General features: G+C 51.4%; 1 protein-coding gene across 8 annotated transcripts in view; it reads right to left on the bottom strand.

Annotated features, from left to right (window-relative positions):
• The window catches only part of ZFYVE27 (zinc finger FYVE-type containing 27), a 95,580-nt gene that overhangs the window by 45,318 nt on the left and 36,089 nt on the right, over window positions 1-14,173 (bottom strand). For 2 of the 8 annotated variants that reach the window (XM_059398296.1, XM_059398302.1), the window contains 2 exons: window positions 12,476-12,556; window positions 11,473-11,692 (listed from right to left, as the gene is read on the bottom strand). In XM_059398296.1, the coding sequence (XP_059254279.1) occupies window positions 11,580-11,692; window positions 12,476-12,556 (194 nt within the window). In that variant the 3' untranslated portion in view covers window positions 11,473-11,579. Of the gene's footprint in view, window positions 1-533; window positions 578-11,471; window positions 11,693-12,473; window positions 12,557-13,820; window positions 13,905-14,173 lie in introns of those variants that run through there. The other 6 variants (XM_059398300.1, XM_059398305.1, XM_059398297.1 and 3 more) reach the window with 6 other exon arrangements.

Below are 14,173 nucleotides of genomic sequence, written 5' to 3'. Positions count from 1 at the left end.
TTCCCGGTGTCCAGTTCCCAGCACGGAACACCTGGGCCCAGAAGAGCTGTTGCTGTTCGTGGTTACAACAGCGTCACCATGGGTTCTGATATTCCTCCCTTCCCTCGAATGGGGGCCAGCCTTGCTGCTGATGAATGGAGTCAAGTGCAAGTGAGGGTGGGTGCTTCAGAGAGCAGGCAGTAAAAGGTACATTCCCTCCATGTCTGCTTCTAGATCAGTCGCTCCAGGGAAGCCAGCTGCCATGTTGTGGGGACACTCGGGCTGTCCATATGGCTTCCGTCTAGCAGCCACATGCGTGAACTTGGAAGCAGTCTTCCAGCCCCAGCCAACAGCTTGACTGCAACCTCATCAGAGATCCTGGGTCAGAACTACCCTCCATTCCACTCCTGAGTTCCGAACCCACAGCCGCCGGGGAGATCATAAACGTTTGCTGTTTTAAGTTTGTCGTTTATTATTTATAAAAATAGAAGCAACATCCTTTAGAATCAGCATCGTTGGACAGCCGCTGCTGGGGAGTCAAACTGCCCCAGGCTCCTTCACAGCTGTGATCACAGGGACATCTGCATGGAAGAGGTTCCTGGCCATGAAAGAAAGAAGGATAACTAATACTTACTGAGCACTTGCCATCAGCCAGACATGGAGCCAAGCACTTTCCATTTATCCTCCCAACACCACCCTCAAGAGGGAAATACTATCACCTTCATTGCACAGATGGGGAAACTGAGGTACCAAAGGTTGAATTACCTACTGAAGACCACACAGGGCAGGACCTGCATCAAACTCCAACTTCTTAACCAGTATGCGGTGTGGCCTCCTGAAGGGCATAGAGGCTCAAAGGCCATTCCCCGTTCCTGTCCCACACAGGCCCCCGCCACTGTCACCACACGCTTGCTCTCTCCAGTGAGCGTGATTAACACGGGCTCCAGGACAAATCCCACCCAGCCTGCGTGCGTCCCTTAGCCAAGCCAGTGCTTGTGTCCTCTCTCTCCTGTCAGGGGAGCCCATCCTCCCTCCGTGCTGTCACGGAGCATGTTCACGGTGAAAGAGCCCCCGTCCCCAAGGCATCTAGTCCAGCACCCCCTGCCATTCGTCCAGACATAGAAAGGCATCCAGAGAGGTGCAGTGGCTCATGTAAGGACACAGAGGCAATCAGGAAGCCCTGAGTGGGAACCCAGGTCTCCTGGCTTCTCTCAATCCAGCCTGCACACAGGGGTTGCCTTTCTCAGCGACACCTGCCCCAGGGTCCGCTGTGGGCCCCATCCACCCACCCAGACACCCAGGGCTGGAACCAGAGGCCAAACTTCCCAGCACCCTCCGTGGTCCCAGCCCCTGAAGGAGCCAGGAGGAGGGGGCTTATCTCTACCTGTGAGGCGGTGTTGTCTCACCCCACCCCCGCCCTCCCTGCCCGGCTGTCTTGATTAATGAGCTGGTGCTATCTTATCTCCCAGCTGCCGCAGTTAAGGATTACTGGGTAGTGGCAGGGCCCCAGGAGGACACATTCTGCCCCTCAGATCAACCTGAGAGGTCCGCAGGAGGGCGGGGAGCGGGAGGAGAGGGCACCGAGGGGTCTGTTCTCCAGCTGCCATCTTGCTCTCCTACTTGAACTGAGTCACTGCAGAATGTGTAAACCACTCGAGACCGCGCCTAACGTGTAATAGGAGCTCAGGAAATGGTAACCACTGTTACTTGGGGCTAGTGTCAACTCTGGGAGTTCTTGGGCCTGTGCCGACTCTGGGGCTGACCTGCCCCACTTGGCTAGCCAAAGTCTCGACCACCCACCAGTCCATGTGCGAACTAGGAAGGGACCTCCCACTCCAGCTTCAGATGCACCATCTATAAAATGGGCCTAAATTTGGGGTTTAGAAACAGGGTTGCAGGTCTGATAGTATTTTATTGAGTGACCTGACAGCGGGTTTACGGATTTATTTATCTAGCTATAAAGCTTTAGAAAATCCCTTCCCACTCAGCCTCAATTTCTTTGCTGTTATGATCTCTGGCCTCCCCACAGCTGGGCTAGGATGAAACTTCTGGAAAGCTGTTGGGATGGCTCCACGTCTATTGGGAGTGTGGGCTTTGGGTTCCCAGAGAGGGTGAGACACCATACTCTGACCACAGGGTTCAAGTTGATGCATGTGGCTGCTCCCAGAACCAATCCCCAAATCTAGGCTGTGCTCTGGGAGAGGAAGGCCTCCCGAGTCACAGACTGCCAGGCTACGGCTGATCTGCTGTGCCCAGCTTACCCCACTGCCTAGGTGTGATTGCTCGCGCTCCCCAGGTGCCCGCCTTGGGTAATCAGTCATGTGGCCCCGAGGCCGAAAGAACAAGGTTCTCTTCTCCCCGAGGGATGGAGAGACTCCAATCTAACCTTGAGCCAGTGGCCAGCACATCTGAAGTCAGGCAGTTAACTCCACCAGGCGCATGCGGGGCCTGCACCCAGAACCCCATGGCTCAGGGGACTCCCACCGACCTCTTCCCTAGCTTTCTCAAGGAGCACGTGGTCGCTCTGTAGGAGGCAGGAGGGATGTGAAGATGAGTGAGGGCTGGGAGGGGAGGGGTGAGTGAGGGGGAGGGACTTTCAGATGAGTAGATAGGATAAGGGGAAATGGATGAATGAAGGGGAGGAGGAAAGAAAAGCAGCTGAATAAAAGGGAAGAGTGGACCAATGTAGGAAAGGAAGGAAGGATGCTGTAAGAGAGGCACGAAGAGATGGATAGATGGACAGAGGGATGGATGGATGGATGGAGGGATAAGGGGTAGGATGAAGAAAGATGGATGTCAGAGTCTCACTGGACCCCAAACCCCACTGCTTTACTGGGTACAGCAAATAAGAAGCCCAGCAGAGGACTTTATTTCCAGAAGGGCATACAGATGAACTCTCTGGGGCCCCACAGCCAGTCTTCCCTCCCCCACTCCAAAGACATTCCTAGGACCACTCCTTTCCCCTGATTCTCTGCCTCTTCCCACTGTCCCTTCCCAAAGGGCAAAGGGCAGCACAGCCAAGGAAAGCTATCTGCTATCAGCCCCATTTATCCCAGCGCTGTTTACTCTGGGTCTGCAATTAACAGAGTCTCTTTCCCAGATCAATTAATAGTGGGGGGCCCAAAGAGGGCACTGGGAGCCCCGACAGGCCAGGTTACTTATGGATGAACAATGGGGAATGGATGGAGCCTACTCCCTCATCTTGTTCTGATGTGTCCCGTCAGCCACCCCTTCCTGACTCTCAATGAGGCAGTTCTCAGCTCAAAAAGGCTGACAGGGGATGGTGCTAGAAAGCCCTGCCTCCAGTTATGTGGGTGCAGCTGGGGTCCCAGATCTGCCTTCATCTAGGCAGCTCCCAGGATCAGGGTGAAAAGACCAGACAGCCTGTGGTGAAGATCTGGGCCTAGGAAGGGACCAGACCTGGGTTCAGAGACTCATTTCTTCCCACTTAGCAGCCTGTGTGAACTTGAGCAAGTGACTTAATCACTCTGAACCTCTGTCTTCCCCTCCATGAAATGGGAATGATGGAAAGACAGAGCTATGTCAAGGTCAAGGGTGCTGTGAGGATGGAATGAGTTCACAGAACATGTTCGTCATTGGCCACAGCTTTGAGCTCCTCTGGGGACCCTGGGGCACATGTCCCCACCTCTTTATCCTCCTAGCTCCTTCTACTCTCCCCCAGGGTCCTATCAGGGACCAGCAAACATCTGCAGGTTCTGTCTCATCACTTGCCCAGCAGGACTTGAGAAGTTCCTGGCTGTCCAGTACAGTAGCCACCAGCCCCACGAGACAATTTAAATTAAAATTAACTAAAATTAATGATCCAACCATTAGAAAGGACTGCAGCACTGACACACACTGCAACACAGATGCACCATGAAAACAATCTGCTCAAGCAAGAGAAGCCGGCGTGAAAGGTCACATGCTGTAGGATTTCATTTACATGCAATGCCCAGAATCGCCAAATCCACAGGGACAGAGAGGGGCTGGCTGGCTTCCAGGGGCTGCGGGCAGGGGGCACAGGTGCTTCACGTGGACAGAGTGATGAAAATATTCTAGAACTAGACGTGGTGGCTGCCGTACACTGTGAATGTGCTATCCGCCCCTGAACTGTTCACGTCAATAAATGGCTGATTGTATCTTATGTGAATTTCATCTAGCTAAAAATGTTCAATTAACTTAAAAGTTCAGCTCCTTGGTAGCACAAGCCACATCTCCAACGCCCAGGAGCGACACACAGCCAGTGGCTACCACACTGAAGAGCACAGATAGAACAAATTTCTACCACTGCAGGTTTTTAAACAAATGTGATTCTAGGGGCACCTGGGTGGCTCAATCAGTTAAGTGTCTGCCTTTGGCTCAGGTCATGATCTCAGGGTGCTGGGATCGAGCCCAGTGTCAGGCTCCCTAATCATGCTCTTTCTTGTTTTCTCGATCTCTCTCTCTCTCTCAAATAAATAAATAAAATCTTTAAGAAAAACAAAAACAGGGGCACCTGGGTGGCTCAGTAGGTTAAAGCCTCTGTCTTCAGCTTAGGTCATGATCCCAGGGCCCTGTGATTGAGCCCGGCATCAGGCTCTCTGCTCAGCAGGGAGCCTGCTTCCTCCTCTCTCTCTGCCTGCCTGTCTGCCTACTTGTGATCTCTATCTGTCAAATAAATAAATAAAATCTTTAAAAAAATAAAAATAAATAAACAAAAACAACCCTGATCTCCAGGTAATCAAATGATAATAGTGATAAGACTTCTTCACGTCCATTACCTTCTCCGACCCTCTCACCAGCATGGCATCATTATTTTCCTTTAAGAGGTGGGGAAACCCAGAGAGGGGATGTCCAAGCCTGAGCTTGCACAGGAAGTGATGGGACAGGGATTTGGTCTAGGGCCTACAGGCATCAGGTCTGGGGCCCTCTCTGCCTCCCTCAGAGCTGGGCCCAGAAGTGACGACTCAAGTCCCTGACCATCTGGCTGTCCTGCTCACATACCAGACTTGGTTTTGCCTCCCGTCTGCTTTGTCCTGAATGGGCACTGGCACCAGACTCAAATGGAAAAGGGTGTGAACGGGTGCAATCTGGAAGGTGAAGGGTGTTTAGTTCCTGTTTGCAAAAAATGTGGGGAAGAGGACTGACTTATTGCCAAGTGATTTGGAATTTTCACAAAAATTCCAGGAAGCCAGAGGCTGGGTAATGCGAGTGGAGGGAAAGAATGCACCTTTCCCTGACCCCAAGCTGCCGGGCCACAGAACCCGGTCAAGAGGGCACAGACCCCTGTCTCTAGTGGACCCTGAGCTGTCTTCAGAGTCCTTGGGGTGGCTGGGTGGGGAGTCGGGGAGGGGCACACTTCAGGCTAAAAAGGTCTAGAAATGTTCCTGACCTTGGCACAATCCAGACCCGTGGGGCAGCAAAAAACACGGAATGTCGGGGGGAGTCAGAGCTCTGCTGGGTTCCATTCGTCGCTGTACTGCCTGAGTGACCCAGACATCGTTCCTCAGCTCTCTGAGCCTCAATTTCCTCCTCTGCAAAACGGGGACTGATCACACAGACCTCCTTCAGTTGCTGAAGGATGAAGCAAGATATCAGATGTGACTCCCAAACCTGGTAAAGGAGAATTACCCTGCCGGGACACCCACAGCTCTCAGCCACTGTCCTCATGAGGACCTCCCAGGAAGTGCAAACCTCTGGAAAGTCTTCAGACCAAGTCCCTGCTGATAATAATACTAACAGCAGCACTGTGCCAGGCTCACTGAAGCAGGATTATGAAATCCCAGACGGAGGGACAGACTGGCTGCCCAGTCGGTGTGCAAATGTGTGTAGTGGAGTCCGATGCCTCCGGAAGATTCCCAGCTGTGTGACCGCAGGCAAGTTCCTCAATCACCTTTGATTTCTCATCTGTAAACAGCAGTGATAAGAACATCTGCCTGTTGGCATTGCTGAGAGGTTTAAATGAGATGATAAAGCACTTCTGCCCGGCCCAGCCTGGGATGCACAATGTCTGCTAACATGGGTGTTAATCAGCTGGGTGCTGCGGAAGGTGAGAGGGACAAGTACCTCCCTAAGCTGACCCCCAGGCACAGGAAGCAGGTTGTAAGGAGCCTCTAGAAGGGAGAGTTCTTTCATTTCAGCCTCAAGGAGGCCCATGAGCCTTGGAGAATGGCTGCAAGCAGCTGGGGGAGGACCCCTCCAAGGCCAGCGTTTCTCATCCTGGTCCCCAGGCCACTGCCTCAGATCCACCTGGGATGACATGTGTTCAACTAGAATCTGCAGGTGACCCAGCAGCAATCCGAATATGGGAACCTCTCTCCTCCCCTGGCTGTCGGGTGTGCCCTGCGATGGCCCACGTCGGCCAGCCCAGTGCAGGGAGCCCAAGGAGGCCAGGACAATTCACAGGTAACCCCAAACCTCGTCGACCCATTGCACCTCTAACAATCCAACAAAAACAGAACCACCACGGGGCATACGCAGCAGTGAGGTCTAACACCAGGTACAGCGCACGGACGGGAACAGATGTCCACCAGTCAGAACACCCAGAGTAGCGGAATCGGGCCCCACCAGCGGCATGAGCCCCAGGGAGAGTTCACGCTGGATGGGCGCACTGCGGGCTCTGGGAACGCCCCCTGGGTTGGGCTCTGGGCCCAGCCCCAGTCCTAACCACACTTGCCCCCTCTCATCTATTTTATCTGAGGGGTTCCCACAAGCCACATCATTTGAAAACAGGATCGCCTTACTTTAAAAACACCAGTGGTGAAAAGCACTGATTTATGAGTGCTTCTCCACAGGGTCTCTCTCTCAGCCTTTGGGACAGGACGACTCTTGGTCGTGCAGGGCTGGGCTGGAATTAGGCATCCCTGGCCCCTGCCAATAAATGCCAACGTCAGCCCCAGGCTCCCTCACCACCCTACACAGGCAGGGTGGGGCCGGCTATCCATGCAGCTGAGAACTTCTAGCCCAATGCTCCCCAGCTTTATAGCTGAAACAACTGGGCCCTGAGAAGTCAAGCAACCAGCCCAAGGCCACAGTGCGGCAGGCGACTGGAGAAGAGGAAAACCACAAATAGTAGCTTGAGACCAACCCCGCCAGGACTTCAGGTTCCCAGAGGTGGGGAGGAGGCAAGTAGGGACCCCTTTTCAGAGAGGCTTGTATGAACCCCGACACCCTAACCCGCCAGCCGGAAGAAGAAGGACCAGGTAGCCCCTGCCTTGGCCTGAACCCTCAGCACAGAAGAGCCATTCTGAATCCAGGAAAAGAGCTGAGACCACCTCAATGGCCCTCAGGGCAAGCGCCCAGCAGTTCCCAGGCTCAGGCCCCAGCTCCCTCCCAGCAGAAGACAATTGCTCCATTGGGTAGGGTAGGGGACTGGAGATTCCCTGGCCCTGCTGGGCTCCTCCCCACCAGCACCCTCTCCTTAATGAGGCCATTGTTTGCCCAGGGTTCCCCCAACAGCTGGCCCCCACTCCTACCACTCGTGCCCTGGGTTTCCCCTCTGCTGTCTTGCCCTCCAGCACCTCCTGGGGGCTTCCTGACTTCCTCCCCTAAACCCTGAGCACAAAGGCCCCCTGGGGCCTCTCTGACCTACAGTTCCCCTTGCCAGGCCGCTCATGTCCCTCACCCAGCCTCTGTTTTCCAAAGTAATCAAAGATGCATGGGCTGCCAATCTACTCCTGTTCAGCATGAGAGAAGGAGCTCCATCCTGAGAGCATGTAATTCCAGCCAAAAGCAAAGAAATCTGTTGTTTTATTTACAGGCAAATGAACCGTTCTGTGTTGATTTGGGGAAACATGGAGAATAGTTTATGAACCTTTATTAGTGCCTTCACACACCTGGGTGGTCAGGAACCACCGGAATAGCGAATAGCTTTCAAAGGAAACATCTTAGAAATCTGGGGTCCTAAGGGCCCACACAGCCATAGCTGGGCTGAAAGAGTGGAGGCTGTGCACACGTGCCTTACCCACGCCCCCCCACACCCCGTGACGACACAAAACTCCAAACACTTAGGCCGCAGCACTTTTAAGCATCTTCAGGTATTTCTCATTTAATCTCCCCCCACAAGTCTGCAGCAGAAAGTGCCTGCTTTGCCAACAGAAAAACTAAAGCACAAGGAACTGTGTCTGACCTGAGTTCCCACAGCCCACAAGTGGTGGAAGCAAAGCATGATACGAGGTACCTTTGACTCTGTGTCCAGTGCTTATTCTCCTTTCCACAGAGATGAGGCTTTGGGGGCACCTCTCTACTTCCCCACAGGGATGTTGTGCTAGTGTTCATGTACTTGTGCGTTGCATAGCTGCCCCTCTAGATCTTGAGCTCCCTCAGGGGCAGTGGCCTGGCCAACCAGGGTCAAACCTGCTGACAGCCTCGGTCACTTGAGTCCCATGGAAGTCTCTGGCCCTAGGACCCTCCTTTTCTGCAAGAGAGTTGGGGTCAGGGCTCAGTAGGATGGAACCCCTAGCCACTTCTCACATGTAGGCAGGAATACACAAGCCACAGAGGGAACTCCAAGTTCTGGTTCTGGTTTGTAGCTGTGTGATTATAGTAAGTTACAGAACCTCTCTGGGTCTCAGTTTTCTCCTATTAAATGGGGGTAATAATACCTATTGAGATCATGAAAGGAAAGCACAGATACCAGGCATGATGCCGGGCACCTAGGATGTCCTAAACACATGTCGGAGAGAGGAGAGGGAAAGAGGGAGAGAAGTCAACATGAGCCTTGGGGGCTTGTCCCTCACCCCCAATCCCTGAACAAGCATGAAATACTCCACAACTGGACTTCCCTTGGTCCCCACCTCTCCTCACAGTCACCCTATAACCCTCCTGATCTTCCTTGGGCCTCCCAAGAATTCCAACAGAGACCAAAAAAGGTTAGCGGAAGCTAGCTCCAGCCTGAACCTGGCTCGCTCCAAAGTCTCCTTTCTTCTGACACTTCCTCCCACCAAACAGTTGTCCACCCATTCAGTCATTCATTCATACAGCATTTATTGAGCACCTGTTATGTGCCTGGCAGTGCGCTAGGAGCAAGAGAAATGGAGCTCTTGCCCTTGTGAGCTCTCTGTCTACAGGGATGCCAGAAATTAAGACAATAGACCCAATGCCATGATGACCAACATGAGGAGGCCACAAAGGGGAGTTCAGGTTCCATGAGCAAGCCCAGTGAAGAGGTCTAGCCTTCCAGAGTCTTGGGAAGAACTTGACACTACAAACAACCAGAGCATCTGAGGGACCAGAGCTGAAGGGAGAGGCTAACAGGTCAGCAGTGTGAAGTGACCGGTTCCCTCCTGCAGAGCAGAAAATGATGAGACCAGAGAGCAGCCCTGAGCAGTGAGGAAGGACAAGTGGGAGGAGGGAGAGCACAGGTGGATTTAAGAGAAACTTAGGAGCAAGGAGCAATGGAATTTTGGTAAGTGTCTAAAGACCACTGTCAGCCAGTCTCAATAGTATTAACTAGCAACTGTGTGTAGATAGCTTTTCCTGTCTGCACTGCCGTAAGCAATTGTTAAATGAACTCTAATCCTCTAAATAATCCTAAAAGGAATTACCATTATTATCCTCATTTTGCAGATGAGAAAGCTGAAGCACAGAGAGGTTCAATAACCTGCCCAAGGTCAAGTAGCATTGCTGAAATTAGAATTCAGTCCTACTTCAGAGTTCTTGGCCTTAGCCAAAACATTTAGCTGCCTCTCTGATATGCTTCTAGCTGCGGTTGCCTACTAGCCAGACCCTGGGGGCCCCGGGTATGCTGGGAACCCAGGGCAAAAGCCTCCTCTACACCCCCAGCCCTGGCCAGAGAATACCAGCAGTGCCCATCCACACCCCTCCTGCTGCACTTCAGATAGGCTTCCTTAAGCTAAGATATGCCCCAGTCCAAGACAAGCTTGCCTCTGCTTTGGTTCCAGTGAGACTCACCGATGATATCCAGTGAGTGTGCCTGCCAGTGTCCAGGGTCATAGAAGGGAGGACCGTGACTTGCCTCCCTGGCCACTTAATTCAATGACAGTGAGCCCAGCTCCAGCCTCTCTGTGAGCAGGACCCCATGGCTACCAGGGCACTCAGAGATCCTTGAAACATGCCCCCCCAAACTGCTTCCCAGAGCACAGTCTGCACAGCAGGAAGGCTCTGTGGGTGGGGCTGGGGACCTCTGGGGCAGATGCTGACTTTACAATCAACAAACCTAAATGATGGAAAGCGAAACAGTGCTGTAGTAAGAGGACTGGACTGAGAGTCAGGAAGGCCAAGTTCTAGTTTCCTCTTACAGACAATGGTTGGGATGGGGGACGTTGAAGGGCAATAGCAATGGGGCCCTGCTCGCTCTGTGAGTTCTCCTAATTACACAGGCCACTCAGGCTGGACTTCTTGCTGAGCACTCAGGAGCCCCTGCTGTGAAGACAGGTATTCCCAAGGGGGAGCACTGAGATCATAAAAGGCAGATAATTCCCGAAGACTCTGAAATAAGGACAAGATTCTGTCTCATCACCTTGGGCATCACAGCCCTCCTGGGAGGCAGGTGAACCTGGGCCGGTGGACCGTGCTCACAGGCTGGGACCGAAGAGGCCCCACCTTGGGCAGGCAACAAAGCCAGCCTCACCCCCGTCATCCTCTCCACCTCCTCCTTCTTCCTTATTTCATTTGCTCCTCAGGATGGCCCAGAAAATGTGAGCAGAGGTGGTCCTCCCCATCTCACCAATAAGGAAACTGACACTGAGCATTTGGGGCTGGGAGGACTTGCTATTAAGTTGAAAACACACAACTGAGATCTTTTAAGTCCAAGCTTGGTACACTCCCCACTGCCATGCACTGCCCCTCCCGGTGGGGCCTTGGGAGGCATGAATGGGGCAGATCTCCCACTCATGGCTCCATTACCATGCTAATCACAATGCTCCCATACGCCAGGCACTCTGCTGGGTGCTCCTCTCTTCCCTTGCTTCCGTAAGTCTTAACTAACACCCAGTAAAAAAATGTTCTTCACCTCAATCTACACATGAAGAAAACAAGGTTCAAAGTTCAACAGACATACGTCCAAGGATGCACAGCCAGCAAGTGGCCAGAATTCGCCACCAGTCAGTCTGACGCAAAGCCCAGACACTTCCTGCCACACTACCTTGCCTTTGTGTGTCCATGTCTTCCACAGGATGGGAACCAAGACTGTTTCATGCATATGCCTGGCCCGCAGCAGGCTCTAGTTTAATGTTCGTGCATGGAATGATTATTCCCAAGACAAAGCATTAAAAGGAACGAAGAAAGCTATTTCATACAGATAGAAATTATAATCCAACCAGAACAGATAATGGTCATGAACCCTTATGCTCGTAACAACATAGCTTCAGAGTATATAGAGCAAAACTGATTCAAAAAAAGGAAAAAATAGTAAACCCACAATCAAAGTAGATTTTATACACCTCTATCGAAAATGAATAGAATAGGGGCACCTGGCTGGCTCAGTCAGTGCAGTATGCAACTCTTTTTTTTTTTTTTTTTTTTTAAAGATTTTATTTATTTATTTGACAGAGAGAAATCACAAGTAGATGGAGAGGCAGGCAGAGAGAGAGAGAGAGACGGAAGCAGGCTCCCTGCTGAGCAGAGAGCCCGATGCGGGACTCGATCTCAGGACCCTGAGATCATGACCTGAGCCGAAGGCAGCGGCTTAACGCACTGAGCCACCCAGGCGCCCAGTATGCAACTCTTGATCTCGCGGTTCTGAGTTTCAGCCCCATGCTGGGTGTAGGGATTACTTTAAAAAAAAAAAAAAAGAAAGAAAGAAAAGAAATGAACACAATAAGTAAACCAGCAGTTCTTAAACTTTCTGGTCTCAGGAACCCTTTACACTCTTAAAAATGAGTGAGGTTTTAGGGCATCTGGGTGGCTCAGTCACTAAGTGTCTGCCTTCAGCTCAGGTCATGATTCGAGGATCCTGGGATCCAGCCCAGCATTGGGCTCCCTGCTCAGTAGGAAGCCTGCTTCTCCCTCTCCTAGTACCCCTGTTTGTATTAACTCTCACTGCCTCTCTCTCTCTCTCTCTGTAAAATAAATAAAACCTTTAAAAAAAAAAAAAAGATTCAAGTGTTTAAATTACAGACCTTTCATTTAGGTGTTTTTTTTTTTTTTAAGATTTTATTTATTTATTTGACAGAGATCACAAGTAGGCAGAGAGGCAGGCAGAGAGAGAGGAAGGGAAGCAGGCTCCCCCTTGAGCAGAGAATCTGATGTGGGGCTCGATCCCAGGACCCTGGGATCAAGACCTGAGCTGAAGGCAGAGGCTTTAACCCATTGAGCCACCCGGGTGCCCCTCGTTTAGGTGTTTTTACACTTAGCATGTTTAAAATTAAAACTGAGCAAAAGTAACAAAAATAAGTAACAAAGTAAGAAAAATAAACCAGTTATATGTGAAGATAAATAACAAATTCTGTGAAAAATAAGTATATTTCACAAAACAAAAAATAGTGAAAAGAGTGGCATTCTCTTGATTTTTGCAAATCTCTTTCACATTTGGCTTACTAGACTCAGAATTTCATACCTCCTTCTGCATTCGATCTGTCGTTGCATGTTGTTTTGGTCACAGTATATGAAGAAAATTTGGCCTCACACGGAAATGTAGCTGCAAAAGAGAATAATATTTTAACAGCCTTTTCAAACACTGTAAATACTCTTCTTTGATACTACTAAAAAATTGCCATGTGGCCATTCCTTAAATGTTGGTTGTAATGTAGAACCTGAACCTGAATTGTAACGTAGAACCATAAACTTTTCTTACTCTGTTACCTTAAGTTCCATTGATCTATTTTGTACTTAGAGTGACTCTTTAAATCGCATACAATTATGACCTTGTAGACTCCCTGAAAAGGACTTGGGGACCCTCTGGTGAACCCTGACCACATCTGGAGAATCGCTAAAGCAGGCAATAAAAAGGCAGAAAAATGTAGGACTGGCTTACATGATTAGCAAGGTTGACCTAAGAAGTATCTATGTAAAACTTTGCTCACAACAAACCACAAATACACATTTTTTTTTAACAGACTGTCCCTTCTATCACCTGGGGGCAATGTGCACCTGGACAGACCGCAGAAGCTCCATGATGGAGAGAGGCCCAGCTTGCCAGGTGCTCCACACAGCTGCCCAGGCCCTGGAACAGCCTCATCAGGAAGAGGCATCACATCAGAGTGCAGAGCCAAGGTCACCCACTGGCTCGGCCGCAGCGGGAGTTCTTTCCAAATGAGTGCCTCATGGCACAGCTCCCACCTGGGCTGCATTCCCATGAAGGCCTTCCCTCCTTAATCTCACCGTGTCAGGGAGTTGTCAGGCAAAGACGGCCCAGCCTCCTTTTCCCCACAGCTTCCAGACTGGCACCCCTGCCCTTAGGAGCCCCCAGAGCTGCCAGGTACAACTCACCTGGCTCTTCCCCTGTGCGGTTCTTACCTCACCAACAGCAGGAACAACGCCTCCTGCTGTCCGGGCCAGGCACTGTGCTGCTGAGACCAGCAGAGGCCCACCAGCTGCCTAGGGAGCCATCACCTTGCCAGTCACCTGGGGAGCGCCAACACCCCCTACCAGTGCCCAAGACCACATGTTCCCCCGCAGAAGCCCTGCCAAGCCTGAAGCAGGGATAAGAGTCAGCTGGAGCACAGGGAACAGAATTACTGCTCAGGGGCCCAAACCACAGCCAGGACCAAGGTATCCCAGGGAGCCTGCAGAACACACATCACATTTTCACTCCCAAGGCATACATCCCTTGGAGATCTTCCATTCCTAGGTGCCTACCATGTGCTGGCACTGTGAGGGGGGCTTTCCTTCCATGAATCATTTTGTTTGCCCCCCACAATACCTGTTGAGCAAATGGATGGTCAGAATAGCTAAGTACTTACCCAAGGTCACTCAGGGAATATGCACTCGGACTTCAACCTGGTCTGCAAAGTCCAGGCTCTTGTACCATCACTACACTCTGCTGCCTGTGCCGACAGGGAGGGGTCCTTTACCTTCTGGCAGGTCATCCAAAGAACCTCTTCATGCTCTTTTGCCTGAACCCACCCTGGGCTCTGTCTGCTGGATGTCCTTCTGTGTCCTCTGCCCTGCCTTTTGTCTTTTTCTCACGCTAGAGCAGATGAAGCAGACTTCTGCGTTTCTGGATCCCTACCTGTGGTGTATACATCACACCTCCACACCTGCACTCGGTAGGTGCTTCGTGTGTGTTTGCTGAATATTAAGAGGAGTACTCCCT

This window comes from Mustela nigripes, chromosome 4 (assembly GCF_022355385.1).
Source record: "Mustela nigripes isolate SB6536 chromosome 4, MUSNIG.SB6536, whole genome shotgun sequence".
Classification (NCBI taxonomy): Eukaryota; Metazoa; Chordata; class Mammalia; order Carnivora; family Mustelidae; genus Mustela; species Mustela nigripes.
The sequence above is the reverse complement of the archived record's forward strand: the minus strand, read 5'-3'. Positions and strand labels throughout refer to the sequence as shown.